Source organism: Sinocyclocheilus grahami, unplaced genomic scaffold (assembly GCF_001515645.1).
Source record: "Sinocyclocheilus grahami isolate Dianchi unplaced genomic scaffold, SAMN03320097.WGS_v1.1 scaffold1136.1, whole genome shotgun sequence".
NCBI lineage: Eukaryota > Metazoa > Chordata > Actinopteri > Cypriniformes > Cyprinidae > Sinocyclocheilus > Sinocyclocheilus grahami.
In genome coordinates, this window is record NW_015506315.1 from 417566 (window position 1) to 437266 (window position 19701).

The window sequence follows — 19701 nt, forward strand, 5'->3', positions numbered from 1 at the left end:
CAAGATGACAGACAAAATTTGACTCAAAAATGGCTGAATAGCCCTATTTACTCTACAAAAGTTTGGCATCAGTAAGATTTTTTTTTTTTTTTTTATAAATTAATACTTTTATTCAGGAAGGACACATTTAATTGCTCAAAAGTGACAGTAAAGACTTTTACATTGTTACAAAACATTTCTGTTTTAAATAAATGCTGTTCATTTGAACGCTCTATTCAAAGAATTCTGAAAAGTCACAGTTTCAACAAAAAAATATTAAGCAACTGTTTTCAGCAAATGATAAGAAGAAATGTTTCTCGAGCAGCAAATCAGCATATTAGAATGATTTCTGAAGGATCATCATGTGACACTGAAGACTGGAGTAATGATGCTGAAGCTTCAGTATTGCATCACATGAATAAATTACATCTTAAATATATTCAAATTGAAAATAGTTGTAATCTTTTTTTAATTAGTTTATTTTTTTAATCTAATAAATGTAGCATTGATGAACAAAGTTCTTTCAAAAACACTCACAAAATCTGACAAAAATAATGACAAAAATGATAGTAATGTAGCATACTACTTATTGAAACATCTCACTGGATAATTTTATTCCTACTATGATTTAACAATTGTAAAGTCAGTCTAAAAGGCCATTCACAACCCATTTTACTTTCATAATAATGTATTTTCAGGTGAAACTGGAAATGTAGAATGTTTTTTTTTCATTGGAAACTAAATGGATTACAAAAAGTGTGCGCGGAGTGTGTGAGTGTGTTGGTTGTTCCGATAGAGGAGTGTCTTGTCAGTCTGTTAGCTTATCAGAAGGAGTGGGATGTGCTGTAGACTCACAGTCAGGTATCTTGCGTCCAATTCCACCTTCTTCTCCAGCTCCGATAGCAGCTCATTGTGGAAGCATTTCAACTGCAAAAAAAATACAGAAAAATTGATTGAAGTTTGTTATATTGACTTTTTAAGAACCTTAAAACACAGATTTGTGAAGATTATACAACATACCCGGGAATGTTACGTGTTCAATACACTATTGACAGCACTTTTATTATAATGTTGATGAGCATAGAAAATAATTAGTGGCAACTAAAACCAGCAGGTTTTATTTCAGAAACAATTTTGTAATTTTTTTAGCAGTTACATTAAAGGTGCAAAATTTAATATTGACAGCTAGCGGTTAAAATGGATACTGCAGTCCAAATTCAAAATACTGGCGAGCATTGTTTCTCCCACCCCCATCCCCTCCTCCTCAAACTCGATGCTCACGTGGGTTGCCAGATTGAGGACACCCAATGGGAAAGAGCGCAATTGACAATGGAAGGCGTCAACTTTGATGTGCTTTTTAATATGCCTACGGTTAAAGAGATTTTTAGATGGATGCCAAGGCTTTTTAAGGTTGGGATCGTTTACTGGCTTCCACCACAATGCACTGAGTTTTCCACCAACAGGCAACCCTGGGTGTCAAAACACTAATGGGTAAACTGGCAGTGGGCGGAATCACACGGACCAAAACAAAAACATACATTCCGACACGGAACACACATTTCAGAAGCAGAATAACTGGCTGTAGCGTTGTTTTTCGGAAAATCAAGTATGTGAACTTAGCATGTTTCCTAAATATCTGCAAACATATTAACATATGACACCTTTAATTATTCAGTGATAACATGTTTGTTATTTGAACTGCAAACTTGTGGAAATCCTAATTTTTGGTGTAATTCCTATGGGTGGAGTCTGCTCCAAGTAAACAGTGATTTGCAGCACAGGTTACTGGATTTAACTTGTACTGAAACTGTGAACATTTAAAAAACTATTCTAATCTAATCTATGCAAAATAGATCCTTTCATAAAGATGGACGGCGGTCAAACAGAGTACATACCATTTCCTCTAACTGCACTTGAATCTGCCGGTGGACCTCTGCCATCTGGAAAAGCACATCCCCTGCAGAGAAGAGGGACAGACGTCAGTTAAGAGAGAGGACAACAGGAAATGGACTCATAATCATGTGATTCAAGTGAGAATAAATGTGAGGTTAAGAGACAGATCGAGTTAGGGTGGAGTAGGCAAGAAAGAAAGAAAGGAAGAGGGAGAGAGGCAAGATAAATCCCAACGTGCATTACAACCATGCCATCATACTGAACACACACACCACAGATGGGCAAACATAGGGACAATGACACGGTCAAAGACTTTAAACACCGAGACAGAGAAATTAACAACAGGATGAAAGGGTGGAGAACAAAGAAAGAAATGAGCATGAGCAAAAATATAAAGCATTTCAAAACAGGGTTTAAAATTTCAGTGTATTAAAGGAATATTTCACAGAAAAACAAAAATTCGGTCCTTTTTACTCACCATATGCTGTTATTTTTCAGTGGAAAGATATCATGTAACTTCTGAAGGCTTTTATGGGTTTTTGTGGGGGGAGCTTGACAGACATGGTCACTTTGAACTGCTCTTTTATAGAAACGATTCTTCAAAAATTCTCCTTTTGTGTCCCACAGAAATAAAAATAACAGCATATGGGTTTGGATTGCCATGAATGTCTGTAAATACTGACAGAGTTTACATTTTTGAGTGAACTAAAGAACTTAAATTCTGACTGTAAATTCAAAATTAGTTTCATTTGTCTTTTTTCAAGTGCTTCTCCAGCAGGATGACTGTCAGAATGTTGTGAAACTCATTGCAAAAGAGTAAAGACAACTAAAACAGGAAGACAATTAAAAATAAAAGTGAGGCCATGCAGCTGGTGGAAGTTGTGTTGTTTTTCATATACCTACATGCTGCTGCTTCTGAATATGCAATGCATTGTGAAGAAAGGAACAGACAGTGAGCAGAGCACAGAGGAGACCCAGTGAGACACTGTGAAAAGAACACACAGCAATGGAAGACAACAGCGAGCCTCCCTGACCTCCTCCCATCTCAGCACACCAACCTAAAGTTAGGTGCTACAGAATGTCTCGAAGCACAGTGCAAAGTGGATCTCGCAATTTAACAGTCAGTCCAGTGTAACAACACACATCGCATCCCCGCACGGTTGTTTACACCACATATGCATGATTGAAGAGCTCTCGCTGAAGAGCAGAAGCATTGAGTTCAGAAATACAGCCTGTTGATTACTCCGAGAGAGGCTCCCAGACTCAGACCAGTCTGCCCCAAAATAAAAGTGCTGTCATTGTTCATTCCTCCTCATCATGTTCCAAACCTGTATTTACGTTCCATCTTTCGTCAAAGAGAAAATGAGATGTTTAGGCGAATGTTTATGCTGCTCTACAGTGGACTGTAGCTGTCAACCACCAAAAAGCAGGAAAATGCTTGACCAATATGGATTTTTTTGGTGGCCAAAGTCAACATCTTAGAGAGCAGATGTAAAGGTAATATTTATGATATTTAATTTGAAGATAGCAAATAACACATGCTGCTAATAATCATATTTATTTTACAGGATCTTAACTGAATTAGAAATAATTTGAAAATGAATCAATGTAAAAAAAATACACAGATTTATATTTTAGATAGAATTCATAATGAAGAAGTTCCTTATTGCAGTATTTTTCACAAACAAAGAAATTGTTAAAAACATGATTAAAAAGGAAGCTGCTAAACAGTGAATATGACAAGAATGACACGAAAACCTAACGACTAATGCGAATAACTTAAAAAATGCCAAATATTGGCCTTCGACTACTAGAAAGTACCATAGAAGTCCCATATTCCCAGTCTTTAAAAGCCATATGAGAGCTTTGTGTGAGGAAGAGACCACAATTCAAGTCATTCAATGAAAATCTTGCTCTCCGTTGTAGCTGAAAAAATGAACTTAATTCGAAAACCAATTTAAAATGTTTAGAATGTGTTTGCGCATTCTTTAACACTTCATACGTGACAATGTAACAGTCAGTCCAGTGTAACAACACACACTGCAACCCCGCACGGTTGTTAACACCACAGACACGTGATTGAAGAGCAGAAATGCAGCTGTTGATTACTCCGAAAGAGGCTCCTGGAGAGATTAATGATGACCAGTTTGCCCAAAAATGAAAGCTCTGTCATTGTTCATTCACGCTTACCATGTTCCAAGCCCGTGTTTACTTTCGATCTTTCGTGAAAGAGAATAGATTATGTTTATTTGAGAAAATGAGATTGAGATGCTTCCATAAATTCAAACTTGCCCAGTTTGATCAAGCTCTTGCACACGGTTTACTTTAAATATGTGACAACGTGAAAGGATTTGACTGCTACAGGGAGGGGAAGATTTTCCTCACATTAGGCTGTGGTATGACCTCAAAAGACCTGGAATATAGTGAACAAGTTGCACTGACCACTTTTATGGGGATTATTATTGGTGCTGTTTTGATCTTTTTGGAGCTTGACAGACTCTTGGTGTATGGAAAAGAGCAGGATGAACATTCTTCAAAATATCTCCCTTTGTGGTCCATGGAAACTATAACAGGTTTTGCAACGTAAATGTTAAAAGTGTGAACCATTCCTTTAAGGGTCAGACAACTGTTACAGATCACTATCTTGAGTTTTTCTCACTAATCTTAATTATGATCTCTATGTGCATGTTAAAAGTGAAGAAAAAAACTTACTTAAATGAGCTTTGCAGTCCAAACTCATTTAGTCAAGCAAACACAGTGTGAGAAAGCTTTACAAATCAGGAACACAAAGACTCAGAACAGGCTAGACCCAGAGCGCAGGGAACACGGTACTACTTTAACAACAGAGCACAAAGACAACTGATCGTTTCTCAAATGCAAGAAATTGCACTATAATTCACAAACTCCCATAGTCTGAAGCTGATCTGAAACACTACAAGTCAGAGAAATCTCAAATCACAAGAGAGAAACCGGCTGATATGCTTTGCTTTTTATCTGTTCCGGGTAGTAAATGCTTTTAATAAAATGGTAAGTCATATTTTACAATATTCTTACATTAACATTAGGTATCTCTACCAAACAATGATGAGTTTTACAGCATTAATAATCTTGCTGAATGTACTAACGTTCATTTAAAAAAACTTAATATTAAAATTGTACTAGTCAACCCTCTACATTGCGAGTAAATCACTCGCAAATGCGACTAAATCTTACTCTGGGCAACTAAATGATGTCTAACATTAGCCCTTGGCTAATACATTCTTAGATTTTACACGCCAGTATGTGTGTGAGAGGCGTTCAACACAGATTTTCACTCGATAAAAACGCTGACTGAGCGCTTGAGAGTTTCGCTCTACGTCAAGTGATCTGTACTATTTGGATGCACTCAATGGATCATGTCATGTACTCAATGGATGCGCAGTATGTAGCATGCAGCGCACCTGTATTTGACGTACCGTAAACTAGTTCTCACCCATGCAAAGAGAGAGAGCGAGAGTCTTGCATACCACGCTGAATCGACATGCTACATGTAAACCATATTCTTTGTTGTATTTTCCTGTCAAAATAACAGAGTTCATTTAGAATTATTCAGCTTTTAAGAACAAGCAGAAGATATGCCGGTTTCTCGGCAGTGGGCGGAGCTAATGCGCGAACAGCTCTCGTTGGCTGGTGCTCATCTATTATCATCCCTGTTTTGATTTCAGCGAATCAGTTCAAGCGAACGCTGACAACGTGATTAATATTCATGAACTCAGCAGATAATAGTAGTAGTAGTACCTATTACCTATGACCAACAATATCTTAAACACCACCACCAGTCCTAAGTTCAGTTAAAATGACAAATATGCATTCATTCATGGTTACCAAGTTTTAGTTCTAATCACTAGTTCTATCATTAAATAATGCTTAATTATCATAATATCATAATATAATGCTTGATTGGCTGAAGTTAAGAGTGCACATTCAGTTATTTAAGAAGCTGTTCCATTTTACAAAGATAAGCTGATTGGGTGGAATCATGTGTGTGTGTGTGTGTGTACTTAACCATATTTTGGGGACAAATTTGTACCCAAAAGTGAGCAAAATCAGCAAAAACCTCAATTTGTGGATGTCCTCATTTGTAAAACTGTTATAAAAATAAAGTAAACAAAGTTTTTTTTTACTTTTGAAATTGTAAAAATGCAGAAAGTTTTCTGTGAGGGGTAGGGTTACGGGTAGGGGTGGGTTTGGGTTAAAAAGTGTATAACTATCTGTATATAAAAACAATAGAAGTCTATGTAATGTCCGCATTTAGATAGCTAAGTAAACGTGTGTGTGTGTGTGTGTGTAAAATAGTATATCAGTCTGGTGAGTAAACAAAAAAATGTACTAGCCAATGACGATTATATTGCCAAGGTCTGCGTAGAGGGTTGCTAGTATATGCTGAAATGAACATTAATAAGTCAGCTTATGTGTGTGTGTGTTAGGTGTTGCATGACACTTTAACGATAAGAAGCAATGGGGAGGTTGCGGGTTCGAGTCTCGTACCGGCAGGGATTGTGGGTGGGGGGAGTGAATGTACAGCGCTCTCTACCACGACTGAGGTGCCCTTGAGCAAGGCACCGAACCCCCAACTGCTCCCTGGGCAGTGGGCAGCAAAAAAAAAAAAAGGCTGCCCACTGCGCCGGGTGTGTGTTCACGGTGTGTGTGTGTGTGTTCACTGCTGTGTGTGTGCACTTTGGATGGGATAAATGCAGAGCACTAATTCCGAGTATGGGTCACCAACCATTTTGAAAAATATTATCTGAATTACTTCAGTGGCTTGATTGCAATTAATTGAGTGATTGAAATACACCAAGTTAACAGGCAAATCACAATCAGAGGTTTGAATAAAAACAGGTATATGGTGCAGAATGATGACATCATGTCATCCCCTCCTGGACAAACAGTGGTCTCCTTCATAAGTCTCACAGCAAGGTACCTAAACCGATTAAAGAGAATCAGCCGTGCTCAGGCTTACAAGCTAAAGAGGTATTTTGACTTAGTGCTCAGATCACTACGGCCTGCCACAAATATACAGATACACACAGGTGTCATGAATCTGGTTCATGGACTTACGTCCAATTACCACCAAAGATCACTCTTCTATTTTAATGACTCTCTCACTACACATACTTTCACATGTCACTCCAGACTACATTTCCCAGCAGCCTTTTCACTAGCAGCCATTTCACTAATAACACGTTCACCTGAAACCAATCACACACACTATATAACACCCACTCAGATCCTGTTCAAACTGCTGAGTATTGTTTAAGCGTTTATGCTGTTTAGCGTAGCTACTTTACGGAGCCAATTCCCTGTCATTGTTTGAGTTTTCCATAGTCTAGTCATAGTCTTGCCTGTTTTCTCGTGTTCTGATTCTTGCCTGTGCATCCTGGATTACCCCTCTCATGTCGCCTTGTTCGGTTACTGATTACCCCTCATCTGGACCATCGCCTGTGTTTGGATTAACCCTTTGGATTACCCTGTTTGGGCATTGTTCGGCGGAGATCGACCACGCCCATTTACTGGACTATTCTTGTATCTTGCCCTCAATATACCAGTTGCCATTGTCTGACCCTCGCCTGTTTCGGACCATGCCTTTGAATAAAGCTTTGCAAATGGATCCACACGTCTCTCGTCCATGTCGCCTCGTTCCAGAAGGTCTCTCCTCTTCTAGTCCTTAAACTGATTCCGCACACACACAGTTCAGGTGTTTACCGAGCTGACAACTGAATTAAGTTCATTAAAAAATCAGCTCATTTGACAAATATACATCTGATATTATTATGGTCAAAACAGTATGCATGTTTTTTGCATTCAAAGATTTGCAATCTTTTTGAACCTGGTTTCATAAGGTTTTAAAATATAATACAATTTTCAAGAAAAAAAAAAGATCATGACTGACACCTTGATGTAACCTTCAACTGATAAATTTATACCTTGAATTAAATATATTTTCAAGGTACGAAGTATTTATTTACAAAATTTTTACGTATTGAAATATTACATCTTACCACCAGACATTTTACAACCTGAACTAATCTGGTCTTTTCATGAAAAGGTCTGACATTTTAATGACTTTGACATGATAGTCATGAGGGTCTGAAGGGGTCCTTTCCATGAGATCATTTCCTGTTTATGTTTTTTTCTAATGTTGGTTACATTACATTAATTTGATTGTGTAGACAAACTTTTTTTTAATCAAATAAAAAAATAAGTAGTGAAATAAATAATGCAGTGAAGCAGGTTTGTTAAATCACCTTTTAAAATAATTATAATTATTATTTTTATTATTATAAAGTATGTTTTTTTAAGTAAGTTTTTTTAAGGAGTTTTATCACTTTGGCATTTTTTGACACACAAAAAGTCAAATTTGTAATGTCAGAAAAAAAAATTCAGAAATTAAAAACATGCTGAAACAGATTTGCTAAAATATTTGTACAAAAATATATAATTGTTGTTGTTTAAAAAAAATATTAGGATGTTCAGTAGATATTCAAGTCACTGTACATATAAACTGCATTTTTATTTTATTTTTTTTGAATAAATTAATAGATGTTATTAAAGAAAGAAAGAAAGCATTGACACAGACTCCAAAACTTTGCTATGGTTACCTTTGCTATGGAGTATTTCATACTCACTTAATTATCATTTTGAGGATTAACTCCCGCATTTAAATGTCACTCCCAAAACCCTACAGTGTGCATGTGACCATACAGACTCAGAAACACAGACACACCCAAACCTTCCTTCCTGATACGTTACTGGAAAAGCTTCTTCCTCAGTTCACCTTTAGATCATGTATTCACTTTGCAAGCAGATCTGATAGCCTGATTTTGTTTAGCTCGAGCCAAAGGAATCAAAGGAAACGAGGTCTGAGGCTGTTACTGAATTAATGTAAGTCAGCAAAATATTGTCTATATAAAAAAATACTGAAAGTGAGATCAGCCCTTACATATGAGATCTTTGATCTGATATGTTGTTAAAGATGTGCAGTGAGTTTTTACAGCAAAAACACACACCAAAGCCTTTCAGAAAATGCGCCTCAGCTTTGATGTGACTGACAGGAGCTCTTTGCATGCAAGTACTTTAAAGGGATACTCCACCCCAAAATGAAAATTGTCATTAATCACTTACCCCCATGTCGTTCCAAACCCCTTAAAGCTTCATTCGTCTTCGGAAAACAATTTAAGATATTTTGGATGAAAACTGGGAGGCTTGTGACTGTCCGATTGACTGCCTAGTAAATAACACTGTCAAGGTCCAGAAAAGTATGAAAGACATCGTCAGAATAGTCCATCTGCCATCAGTGGTTCAACCATAATGTTATGCAGCGACGAGAATACTTGGATGCGCTGTTTTCGTTCAAATCAAAGCGTAAATACACGTAGAAAACGTATCCTTATGTCGCAGCTGACACAATAGTGTACGCTGCTTGCGTTCAGTGGATATTCTCCAAAATGGCGCTACGGTGATGCGGAGAGAGACAGAGGAGACGAATTGTTGAATAAAGTCATTATTTTTGTTTTCTTCGCATACAAAAAGTATTCTCGTCGCTTCATAACGTTACGGTTGAACCACTGATGGCAGATGGACTATTCTGACGATGTCTTTCATACTTTTCTGGCACTGTCAAGGTCCAGAAAAGTATGAAAGACATCGTCAGAATAGTCCATCTGCCATCAGTGGTTCAACCATAATGTTATGCAGCGACGAGAATACTTGGATGCGCTGTTTTCGTTCAAATCAAAGCGTAAATCCATGTAGAAAACGTATCCTTATGTCGCAGCTGACACAATAGTGTACGCTGCTTGCGTTCAGTGGATATTCTCCAAAATGGCGCTACGGTGATGCGGAGAGAGACAGAGGAGACGAATTGTTGAATAAAGTCATTATTTTTGTTTTCTTCGCATACAAAAAGTATTCTCGTCGCTTCATAACGTTACGGTTGAACCACTGATGGCAGATGGACTATTCTGACGATGTCTTTCATACTTTTCTGGACCTTGACAGTGTAATTTACTAGGCAGTCAATCGGACAGTCACAAGCCTCCCGGTTTTCATCCAAAATATCTTAAATTGTGTTCCGAAGACAAACGAAGCTTTTACGGGTTTGGAACGACATGGGGGTAAGTGATTAATGACAACATTTTCATTTTGGGTTGGAGTATCCATTTAAGCTCTTTATAATGGACTTGTGACATCCGCATTCCTTCTGCTTTGAGCACAGCTGCCTGACTGACAGACAAATGGCAACGGGGCAGCAAGGAGTCACGGTCGGTCACTACTCGACATGGAAAGCGCGCACACACACACGCACGTACGCACGCAGAGTCTGGTTCACTATCCTTGTAGGGACTCCCCATAGGCGTAATGGTTTTTATACTGTACAAACTGTATTTTCTATCGCCCTACACCTAAACCTACCCCTCACAGAAAACATTGTGCATTTTTACAATCTAAGAAAAAACTCATTCTGTATGATTTATAAGCTTCTGTACCCATGGGGACCTCAATTTAGGTCCCCACGGTGACACAAGTCCCCATGAGTTGGTGTGTATTCAGGTTTAAGTCCACACCAGTATAGAAAAACCATGTACACACACACACACACACACACACACTCTCTCGGGTCTGTCACGCCCGTCTCCCTTTCTCCCACACAACCCGCAACCAGCGGGAACAATAGATACCTGTCAGTCAGTAATGCAGGTTATCTTGGGAAAATCTGTAGGTTGCATTACATGACTTTGATTTGACATGACAAACCTTTTCCAAAATAAATAAATAAATAAAAATAAGTAGTGAAATAAAGCAGAGAGGCAAATAAAATCATATAAAATAAAAATGTTATTATTATTATTATTATTAATAAAATGTAAACATTTAAAACATTTTTTAGGACAGCTTTATTACACTGACAATTTTGAGATGCACAAAAATATGTTTTTAACATTTACAGTAATAAAATATAATTAATAATATTTAATTAATATTAGGCATTTTTCTTATTATTATTATCATCATCATCATCATCATTATTATTGTTGTTGTTGTTAATAATAATAATAATAATAAAACATTTTTTTATTAGGACAGCTTTATCACCCTGAGATTTGAGACACACAATAAAACGGTTTTCAAATAAATTAATATATCATAATATCAATAAAATAAAACAACATTATTAATTTAAAATAATTATAATTATTATCATCATTAATAATAATAATATTAATAATAATATTTTTAGTTTAATAAGAATTTTTATTAGAACAGCTTTATCACCCAGACATTTTTGAGTAAGTAAACATACATACATAACCAACCTCCGGAAATTTTTATTCAGAAATGAAAAACTAACTCGTAACGAGGGGTGAACAACAGATACCTGTCAGGAAGCAGGTTTTCTTGAGAAAATCTGCGCCTGCAGTCTTGCATGTCTCTACTTGGAGGGAAAGAAATGCGTGTGCAAAAGAAAAAAAAAACATTTGGATCAGTTCCATCTAGTCAAATAAGTCGCCCCATACTTCCTGTCACCTCGCCAGCTCTATATGCAAACATTTATGTCAAAACATCTGAAGTGCAGGGGTGTCGTCACCGTTTATGAAACTAACACCGGTTGCAGAGAGACGCGGCAGCCGCGGGCAAACCCGACAGGCCGGACCAGTCTGGGAGGAGGAGAATGAGTAGGAGAGCAGAGTGAATCACTGACAATGGTCAAGCATGCAGCACTGCAGGGTGTCATGGAAACAGTCGAAACGCTGAAGCTGCCAGCCAAACGGAGATTCTAAGGAACAAAATGGAGAACTCTGTGTATCAGCTTAACACAGATGCGTCAACTCCTTTATCTATTTGTACAGAGAGCAGATTACATCACTCCCCACGGTGCTGCAACTGACAAAACACATGTATCCCATGGTGCACTGGTGCATCCAGTACATCAAATAGCACTTAGCTGTGTCACACTGTGTTGTGTGTGCAGTCCTCAATCACACATGCAGTGATTTTAATCATCAAGTGGCTGTATTGTTGTCGTCGTGGTGGACGTTCGTACTGCTAGTTGCTCTAATACTATTGGTGGGCTGCATTACAATGGAAAATCTGAACACAAATTAGATATGCTGTTAATTAAAATAAGATGCCATTCTATTTTAATTAAGTAATATTTGCCATTGCTGTAAATAATTCTAGATTCTTTTTTATCCTAATTGATTAGATTTTTAGAATGTGAATTAGCTTTTTTCCCCATCTACGTTTTTTATATTTAAAGAATTTGCCACTGACGATTCAAACGTGAGTTTTGAGCAGTGTAGAGTAGCGCTTGTTGTTTGTCAATTCTCCGATCACAAATGCAGACATGGTTTTATGTTTACGTGGAGCGATGCAACGCAACACGTAAAAAGACAGTATAAGTCATTATAATCCGTAATTATGTCCCCACTGGATGCAACAAATGCCTCGTTTATAATGGGTTTTAATGCTCATGTCTCGTCGCTCCGGCCGGACAAGGCATCACAGTATGGTAAGGGGCGTAACATTTCCGTCACACGCTTGAGGTATTCGGCCAATCACAATGCTCTGGATAGATGACCAATCAGAGCACACCTCGCCTTTCAGACCGATGAGCTTTGTAAAAATCGACGTGTTTCAGAAAGGCGGGGCATAGAGGAGAAACAATAATGTGCAGTATGTGGAAAATAGTGTTTTTTTAACCTTAAACCGCATAAACACATTTCATTACACCAAATACACTAAATAATGTTCTTTTTTAGCAGCATCATACAACCCCTTTAAAGTTAAAATTTTTCAACCATTTTTCTTTGCGAATGGCCTGCATCTTGTGTTTGCAGTAATGCTGCATATTCATTACTGAGCCCATATTGCTACAGTTTGCACACTAAACTGGCAAGCATGCAAAATATATGGCGAAAATGCACCGTAAACCTAATTATCAGCACAATCTTTTGCGATGCAGATGTTTATGAAGCCAAACACAAACATCTGATTATTTTCTGCACACAGCTGCAGTTCTTTCATGCAGCAACAAGAGTGAAAGCACAACACGAGCCTGCTGTTGCAGTGATGCTGCTGCTAAGATCACTTCAGGAGTGTCCAATCCTGCTCCTGGAGGGCTACTGTCCTGCAGAGTTTAGCTCCAGCCCCAATTAAACACAGCTGAACCAGCTCATCAAGGTTTTCAGGATTACCAGAAACTTCCAGGAAGGTGTGCTGGAGCTAAATGTGCAGGAAGGTGCCCTGCAGGAGACTGGAGATGTGTGAAACCAACCAACAACAATCAAACACGCTCTCCTAGAGTATCCTCTCTCTACTGTAGAGAGGTCTGATTCATCTGAATGAGACTGTTTGTTTGGATGATTCATTTTAATTAACTAATTCAAAAATAGATTCACTGAATCACAGTCACAATTACTAGTGTTACCAGAAGACTTATTGTAGTGAAAAAACACGTAGTTACATAACAGCTTTTTTTTTAACCATTTTGCTTGCAGTTATACAAGTTAGAGTGATTTTGTTTTAAATTGATATATTTATGTATTCAAGTTTGATGCAGTGATCCTAATTTAAAAACAATTGTTTTTGTACCAGATAAATACTGCTCTTAAATAACTGTATAATTCATGTGGTCTGATTTATCATTTGTCAACTGTTTTACCATTTGACAGTCTTAGCTAGTTTCAAATGTACTTAGCTACTATTTGTTAGTAGCAAAACAGGTAAATATATATTCTTTTACAGAATACACTCTTAAAAATAAAGGTGCTTCTAAAGGTTCTTCAAGCGATGCCATAGAAGAACCATTTTTGGTTCCACAAAGAACCATTCAGTCAAAGGTTCTTTAAAGAACCATCTCTTTCTTACCTTTTTGTAATCTGAAGAACCTTCTTTCGCCACAAAGAACCTTTTGTCAAACAGAAAGGTTCTTCAGATGTTAAAGGTTCTTTATGGAACCATTTAGACACAAAGGTTCTTCTACGGCATCGTGAAGCACCTTTATTTTTAAGAGTGTAGCATAGCTTAAATAGTTTAACTACTTTAGTTTAACTATCTTATAGTTCACAGTTTAATTGAAGTTATTGCAACATCAGCTTCACAGGCTATTTCATGGCAAAGATTATACATTAGAAAAATATACAATACAAAATACAATAAAAATAAATTAATTAATAAAAACAATTATAAAACTAAATATTGCACATGCAATTCTATAAAAAGATTCCTTAAATTTACTTTGAAAGAAATTTTAAATTTTTTTCTGGGTCCAATGTATAAAACAAGTCCTTAAAAGTTTGTCCTGATAATAACCTTGGTCTCATGACATTAAATATTGGGCAGACCACAAACTTCTTATAGTTTGGCATGAAGTTGACACATCATGTACATAAAAGTATTGTCTTTTCACAGTATAGTTCATTTACTGTTTATATACTATAGTAAAGAAACATTGCCATATCCCATGGTCCATGTTACACATAACATGGTAATTCATTTCAAGAGACTTCAAAGAATATTATAGTATTAGCATGATACCAAAACATTTGAGTTAGTGACTTAGAAGATAAATTTGCACTTTCCAAAGAGATGCTACCTTAACAGAATTATATGTATGTGAGTGTATGTTTGTTTGTGTTTGTGAAGCTACCTGGTATTTCCTATGTTATGAGAACCAAATGTCACCACAAGGACAGTAATACCAGTAAATTTAGACCTTGTGGGGGACATTTGTTGGTTCCCATGATGAAAAATGCTTATAAATCATACAGAATTAAGTTTTTTGAAAATCTAAAAATAGCAGAACGTTTTCTGTGAGGGACAGAATTAGGGTAAGGGGATAGAAAAAAAAAAAAAAAAAATATGCCTGTGGAATGTCTCCATAAAACATGGAAAAAAAACAAAACGTTTTCTGTGAGGGACAAAATTAGGGTAAGGGGAAAAAAAAAAAAAAAAAAAAAATTATGCCTGTGGAATGTCTCCATAAAACATGGAAACCCAATGTGTGTGTGTGTGTTTTAAAAGAGACCAAATGTCCCCACATGAATAGTAAAACCTTAAATTAGGGGGATAGAATATAAAGTTTGTACAGTATAAAAATTATTGTGTCTATGGAAAGTCCCTATAAAACATGAAAACCCCAGCTCTAAGAGAAGAGCAGTTTAATCATATAAATAGCTGGAGATCAGCCATGTTAGGTCAGGGATCCTGTCCTACTGTCCCAGTAAAATCTCTCCACTGCCGTGACTTCTTCACCTCAGCATGTAGGACAGTTTCAGTGTTGTTCAGAGACAGTTCAGCTGAAGCCAGCAAACTAGCATTATATTAGCTAGCATTACATAACTATAGCATTATAGAGAGCAAAAAATGGCCTCCTACACAGCTTTAGAAAAAAATGCTAAAGTATTTTTTGGTAATTGTTATTTTCTGCAAACATACGGTTATATAATAATAAATGCATTGGGATTTATGGGACTGAAAAGACAGTACCATACATGCAACTTGATTCCAACAATAATTCCTGAAATTCCTGTGTTTTTCAAGGGTTTTGTGAGTGTGAGCACATCTTTGTGTCTATTTGTGTGTGTGCGGCTTTGTTCACCGTAAGAAGCTTCAGGATTTGAGGACGGGTAAAAGAGGGAAAAGAAAGAGGTGGAAATCAGAGAGTCCATAATCCTAACAGACAACACAGTGTGTGAATACAGCCATTAGAGCTGACAGGGATGCTGCTTACCCTCCAAACTGCAATTTTTAGCAGATCTGGCAGTGAAGGACAAGTGTGAGGGATCCTCTCGGCACAGCCTGTGCTCCTCAGTTGATGGGAGGTGGAAGCGCTATGATAGGACTAATGTGAGGTACCAAGGCAGAATAATATACATCTGCTGGAATGAGCCTGAGACATGAGTCTGTACAGGATACCACTGAAATACGCCAAAGATAGCCAGCGGATTCATCTAACCACACACTCATTCTCTGAATCAACCTGTTCTTTGCAGAACCTTCTCCCTGCCTTGTTGCGACATGTTCGGCGCAGAGCACTGATTGATCCAGATGACCTCAGATGTGTCTTGACAGGAATATACCAACACAGTGCAGTTTAAAGGCCATTGCTACAGGGCTGTAGCATTTTATTGTTTCTCTCTAAAGTCCACTTATATGGAATTTAGCTTTACTTTGGTTTTACACTGTCGACCCTCTGACCCTTGAACAGCCTGTTTGTACTACTGTACTTTTATGATGCCTGAAAGCAGAAGATGTAGACTTTTAATGATGAAAAGTCACCATGAGCAAATTAAATGCATTACATGATCATTAAACCCACTCAGAAAAATTTACTGAAAGAAATTATTTATATATTAATAATTACAATCCTCATTCCACAAATGTTTTTTTCAAACATACATATACATATACACATATACACACACACACACACACACACACACACACACACACACACACACACACAGTAGTAAAAAAAAAGAAAAAAAAACATACCTAATGCAGAAAAGCCGCCTCTTTTTCTGAATTGCGTAGACGACCATTATCTTTCTTTCATCTTTTCTGATAAATTTTCAGTCAAATCATTTTCTGTGTGCTAGATCAGAGCTAGAGCCCTGCATTTCAGCCCGGGCCCGATGGGCCCCGACTTTTTTATGCCCCTCAGGCTGGGCTTCGGGACAATTTTCACGTCATAGTTCAGACGCGGACCGGGTCTCGGGCTTGTTTTAGGCTTCTCCTTATTTGTATATTTTAGACATCCATCAATTAGTGATGAAAAAAGATTGCCGCGCTGGTGGAAACAACACGAGACCGTGCTACCGAAACTGTCAAGAGTGGCTCAACGGTGTTTAGTGTCCAGCAGCAGCAGCAGCATGTGTGCCGTCAGCACAGCTGAAGAGTTCTGCTTTCTAATACACGCAATAGGCTTAAGCTTGCCGCAAAAGTAATTACCATAAATGCGTCAGGGGGAAACAGTAAGGAGATATTTTAATTATTTACTAATAAACTAGTGTTTTCTGAGTCGGTGTCGCAAGGATGAAGTTGTCAATCCTGACTCGCCATCTCTTCATTAGATGCTCCTTTAGAGAGAAGTGCATCTTTACGGATTATGATCATAATGAAAGAGTTTTTGTTTTTGATTTGTTTTATTTCGTTAAGTAGTAATTTAAAGCTTTCTATAGATATATTTATCATGTCTGTGAGGCATGTATTTGTGAAGCGCTCCTGTTAAAGAAGAGACGGTAGAAAGCGCATCATGTTTGATTTCTTTATTTTATAAAAGCACAACGTTTTGTTGATATTGTGAGTGCACACAAATAAAAGTAGACCCTTTACAGTTATGAATTATGTATTACTCTTACGTTTATGAGCAAAAATGACGGTGTATCCACTGAAGAAAATGCAAGTGATCGCACTGGCATCTCTATGTCCTGCAAAGCGCGCTTCAGCTTCCACTCTCTGCGCAAACTATTGGATACAGCGCACATTTATCTAGGTTTAACGTTTAAACAGTTATATGCTTGAACTGTTTTATATCTATAGATTTTATTTTAGTCAAATCATGATGATTTGAGAAGGCTAAATTGATCAAACATATGCTCACTGTCTGCAGCTGGCCACTTGGTCGTTACTTTAAATGCGTAACGTTAATGTGAGTACTGATCATGTCTGAAAATAATATATGAAAAACAAAATTATTTTACATAAAAACATTAGGCTATAGCTTATATTTATTTAGTACATTTTTAAATTAATGTAAAAACTAAAATTTGCATGCGGCCCGCAGGTTGAGAACCACTGCACTACAGCCTCTAATTTTATGGGGCTACAGAAGCTTATTAACTATTCCAGCTCTGAGCTCTATGAAAGCCATGCCAGACAGCATAGATCAAGACACTCGGCACATATATGCCAAGACAGCAAATCAAGGGCAAGGTGGGGGAGTGCGTGTGGGCCCTCATTCTCCCAGCATGCAGTGCAGCTCTCAGAAATAGAGCAGGAGAAAGCAGCGCTCCTGGGACCGAGGCACAGGGCTAATAAAAGAGCTCCACTGCTCCAGAAGTTATCATAGGACTCTGTCTATGTTCCATTAAAAGACATGACTGAGCAAAACACTTTTCCTCCTAAACACTCCTCCTAGGTTACTAGTGCCATTAGCCTGCTTCCTCTTTAATATGTGAACATCAAAAATATAAATTACAAATAATTATAAGTGCTTAATCGCTTTTCCAATGCATCAATCTTTAAAATAAAGGTTTCAAAGCTTTTTTTTTTGTTTGCAGTGATGCCCTAGGCCAGTGTTTCCCAACCGGGGTGGCGTCTGTCGAGAGCAGGGGTGCCGTGTAAAAAATCATTTTTTAATATTTTTAAATTACTAAAATGTTCAAAAAAAGCATCTATTATATAATATCCATTTCTGATGTCGCCAATAATTAAGAGATGTACCGAAATTTTGGCTGCCGAAAATGAGTTCGACGCTCAGGTTTTACTTCCACGTAGTGTGACGCTCTGCGTATTATCCCGCTCTATGTGTGTGTGCGCTCGTATACCGTTCCTGCGAATCGGAACAGCAAAGTCCACTCAAAAATTGAGCCGACTGGAAACATCGATGTAGTACAGTATTGTTTCTGTCTGCAATAGCCCTACTGTGTTGTAACATGGTGTGGTAAATGGGCAACTCCGGTAACCCTGCCCTCTCATTCATTGATCTGCTAACCGTTATGTTATGCTCACGTGTTCTGATAATAATAGCTTTCTAGGACTAAACATTATTTGAATAATTGGTAAAAAAAAGAAAGAAAAAAAAAGTTAAATATCTTAACCCTACAGTTAGACCTACCTGAAAAACTAAAAAGCAATTTATTTAATTCGAAGGCCTGTCGTTATCTGTGCTAATCATTATTAATTTCTTTATTTGTTCTTATTTTATTACTGACTGCTTACTTGTCATTTTTTTATTCAATTCAAAGTTTGAAATCAAGCTATCTCGTGCTACTGCACCAAAATTACCCCACTATAAAATAAAAAAAAAAACACTGAGTGAGCAAAAATTTGAGAGATAGCTAGTTATAATGATAATTAAATAATGTTTACATATGTATAAAAGCCTACATTAAAATCTGTCATATAAATTGGTCTCTTCATTAGAAATTAGCCTACTGATTGCCACCATTGATGGACAATTTTTTTTTATAATATTACAAATATCTGTATGATATTATATTCTGCAGTTCTTCCCTGTTGTACCGAATATCTATACTTTTCAAATTATCATATCGAAGTTAGAAATTCAAATATTGTGACAAAATTAATTTTGTAGTGTGCCACAAGTTTGTTAAAATTTCCAAAGGGTGCCGCGACTAAAAAAAGGTTGGGAAACACTGCACTAGAAGAAGCATTTCAGTTCCACAAAGAACCTTTCAGTGAACATTTCTTAAAATAACTTTTTTTTTTGTGTGAACATTTTAATAACCTAAAGAACCTTTGGTGGAATGAAGTTCTTCATGGAACCATTGAAGGCAGTAAAGAAATGTATTGACCACTGATATTACAATGAATGGAAAAATTGGAACACCCAATATGGCAGCTCCTGCCTTCTAAATAAAAGAGCCAATCGCTAACAGGCCCTTTTCACATTTCCGAGGTTCTCAGAAGCGGAAGTCATCATAGCTGGCTAAACTTATATAGTGGCGAATGGAAGCTATTATAAAAAAATAATTTGCCCCATTAGCAAAAAGGGGGGAAAATATCAACAACAGCATTTCCATGACTTTCAAAAAGGGGAATAAA

General features: G+C 37.2%; 1 protein-coding gene across 6 annotated transcripts in view; it reads right to left on the minus strand.

The window, feature by feature from the left end:
- baiap2a (BAR/IMD domain containing adaptor protein 2a) overlaps nt 1-19701 on the minus strand; it is an 81735-nt gene that overhangs the window by 42017 nt on the left and 20017 nt on the right. For all 6 annotated transcript variants that reach the window (XM_016252875.1, XM_016252879.1, XM_016252878.1 and 3 more), the window contains exons 3-4: nt 1875-1936; nt 835-906 (exon numbers count right to left, since the gene is read on the minus strand). In XM_016252875.1, the coding sequence (XP_016108361.1) occupies nt 835-906; nt 1875-1936 (134 nt within the window). The remainder of the gene's footprint in view (nt 1-834; nt 907-1874; nt 1937-19701) is intronic.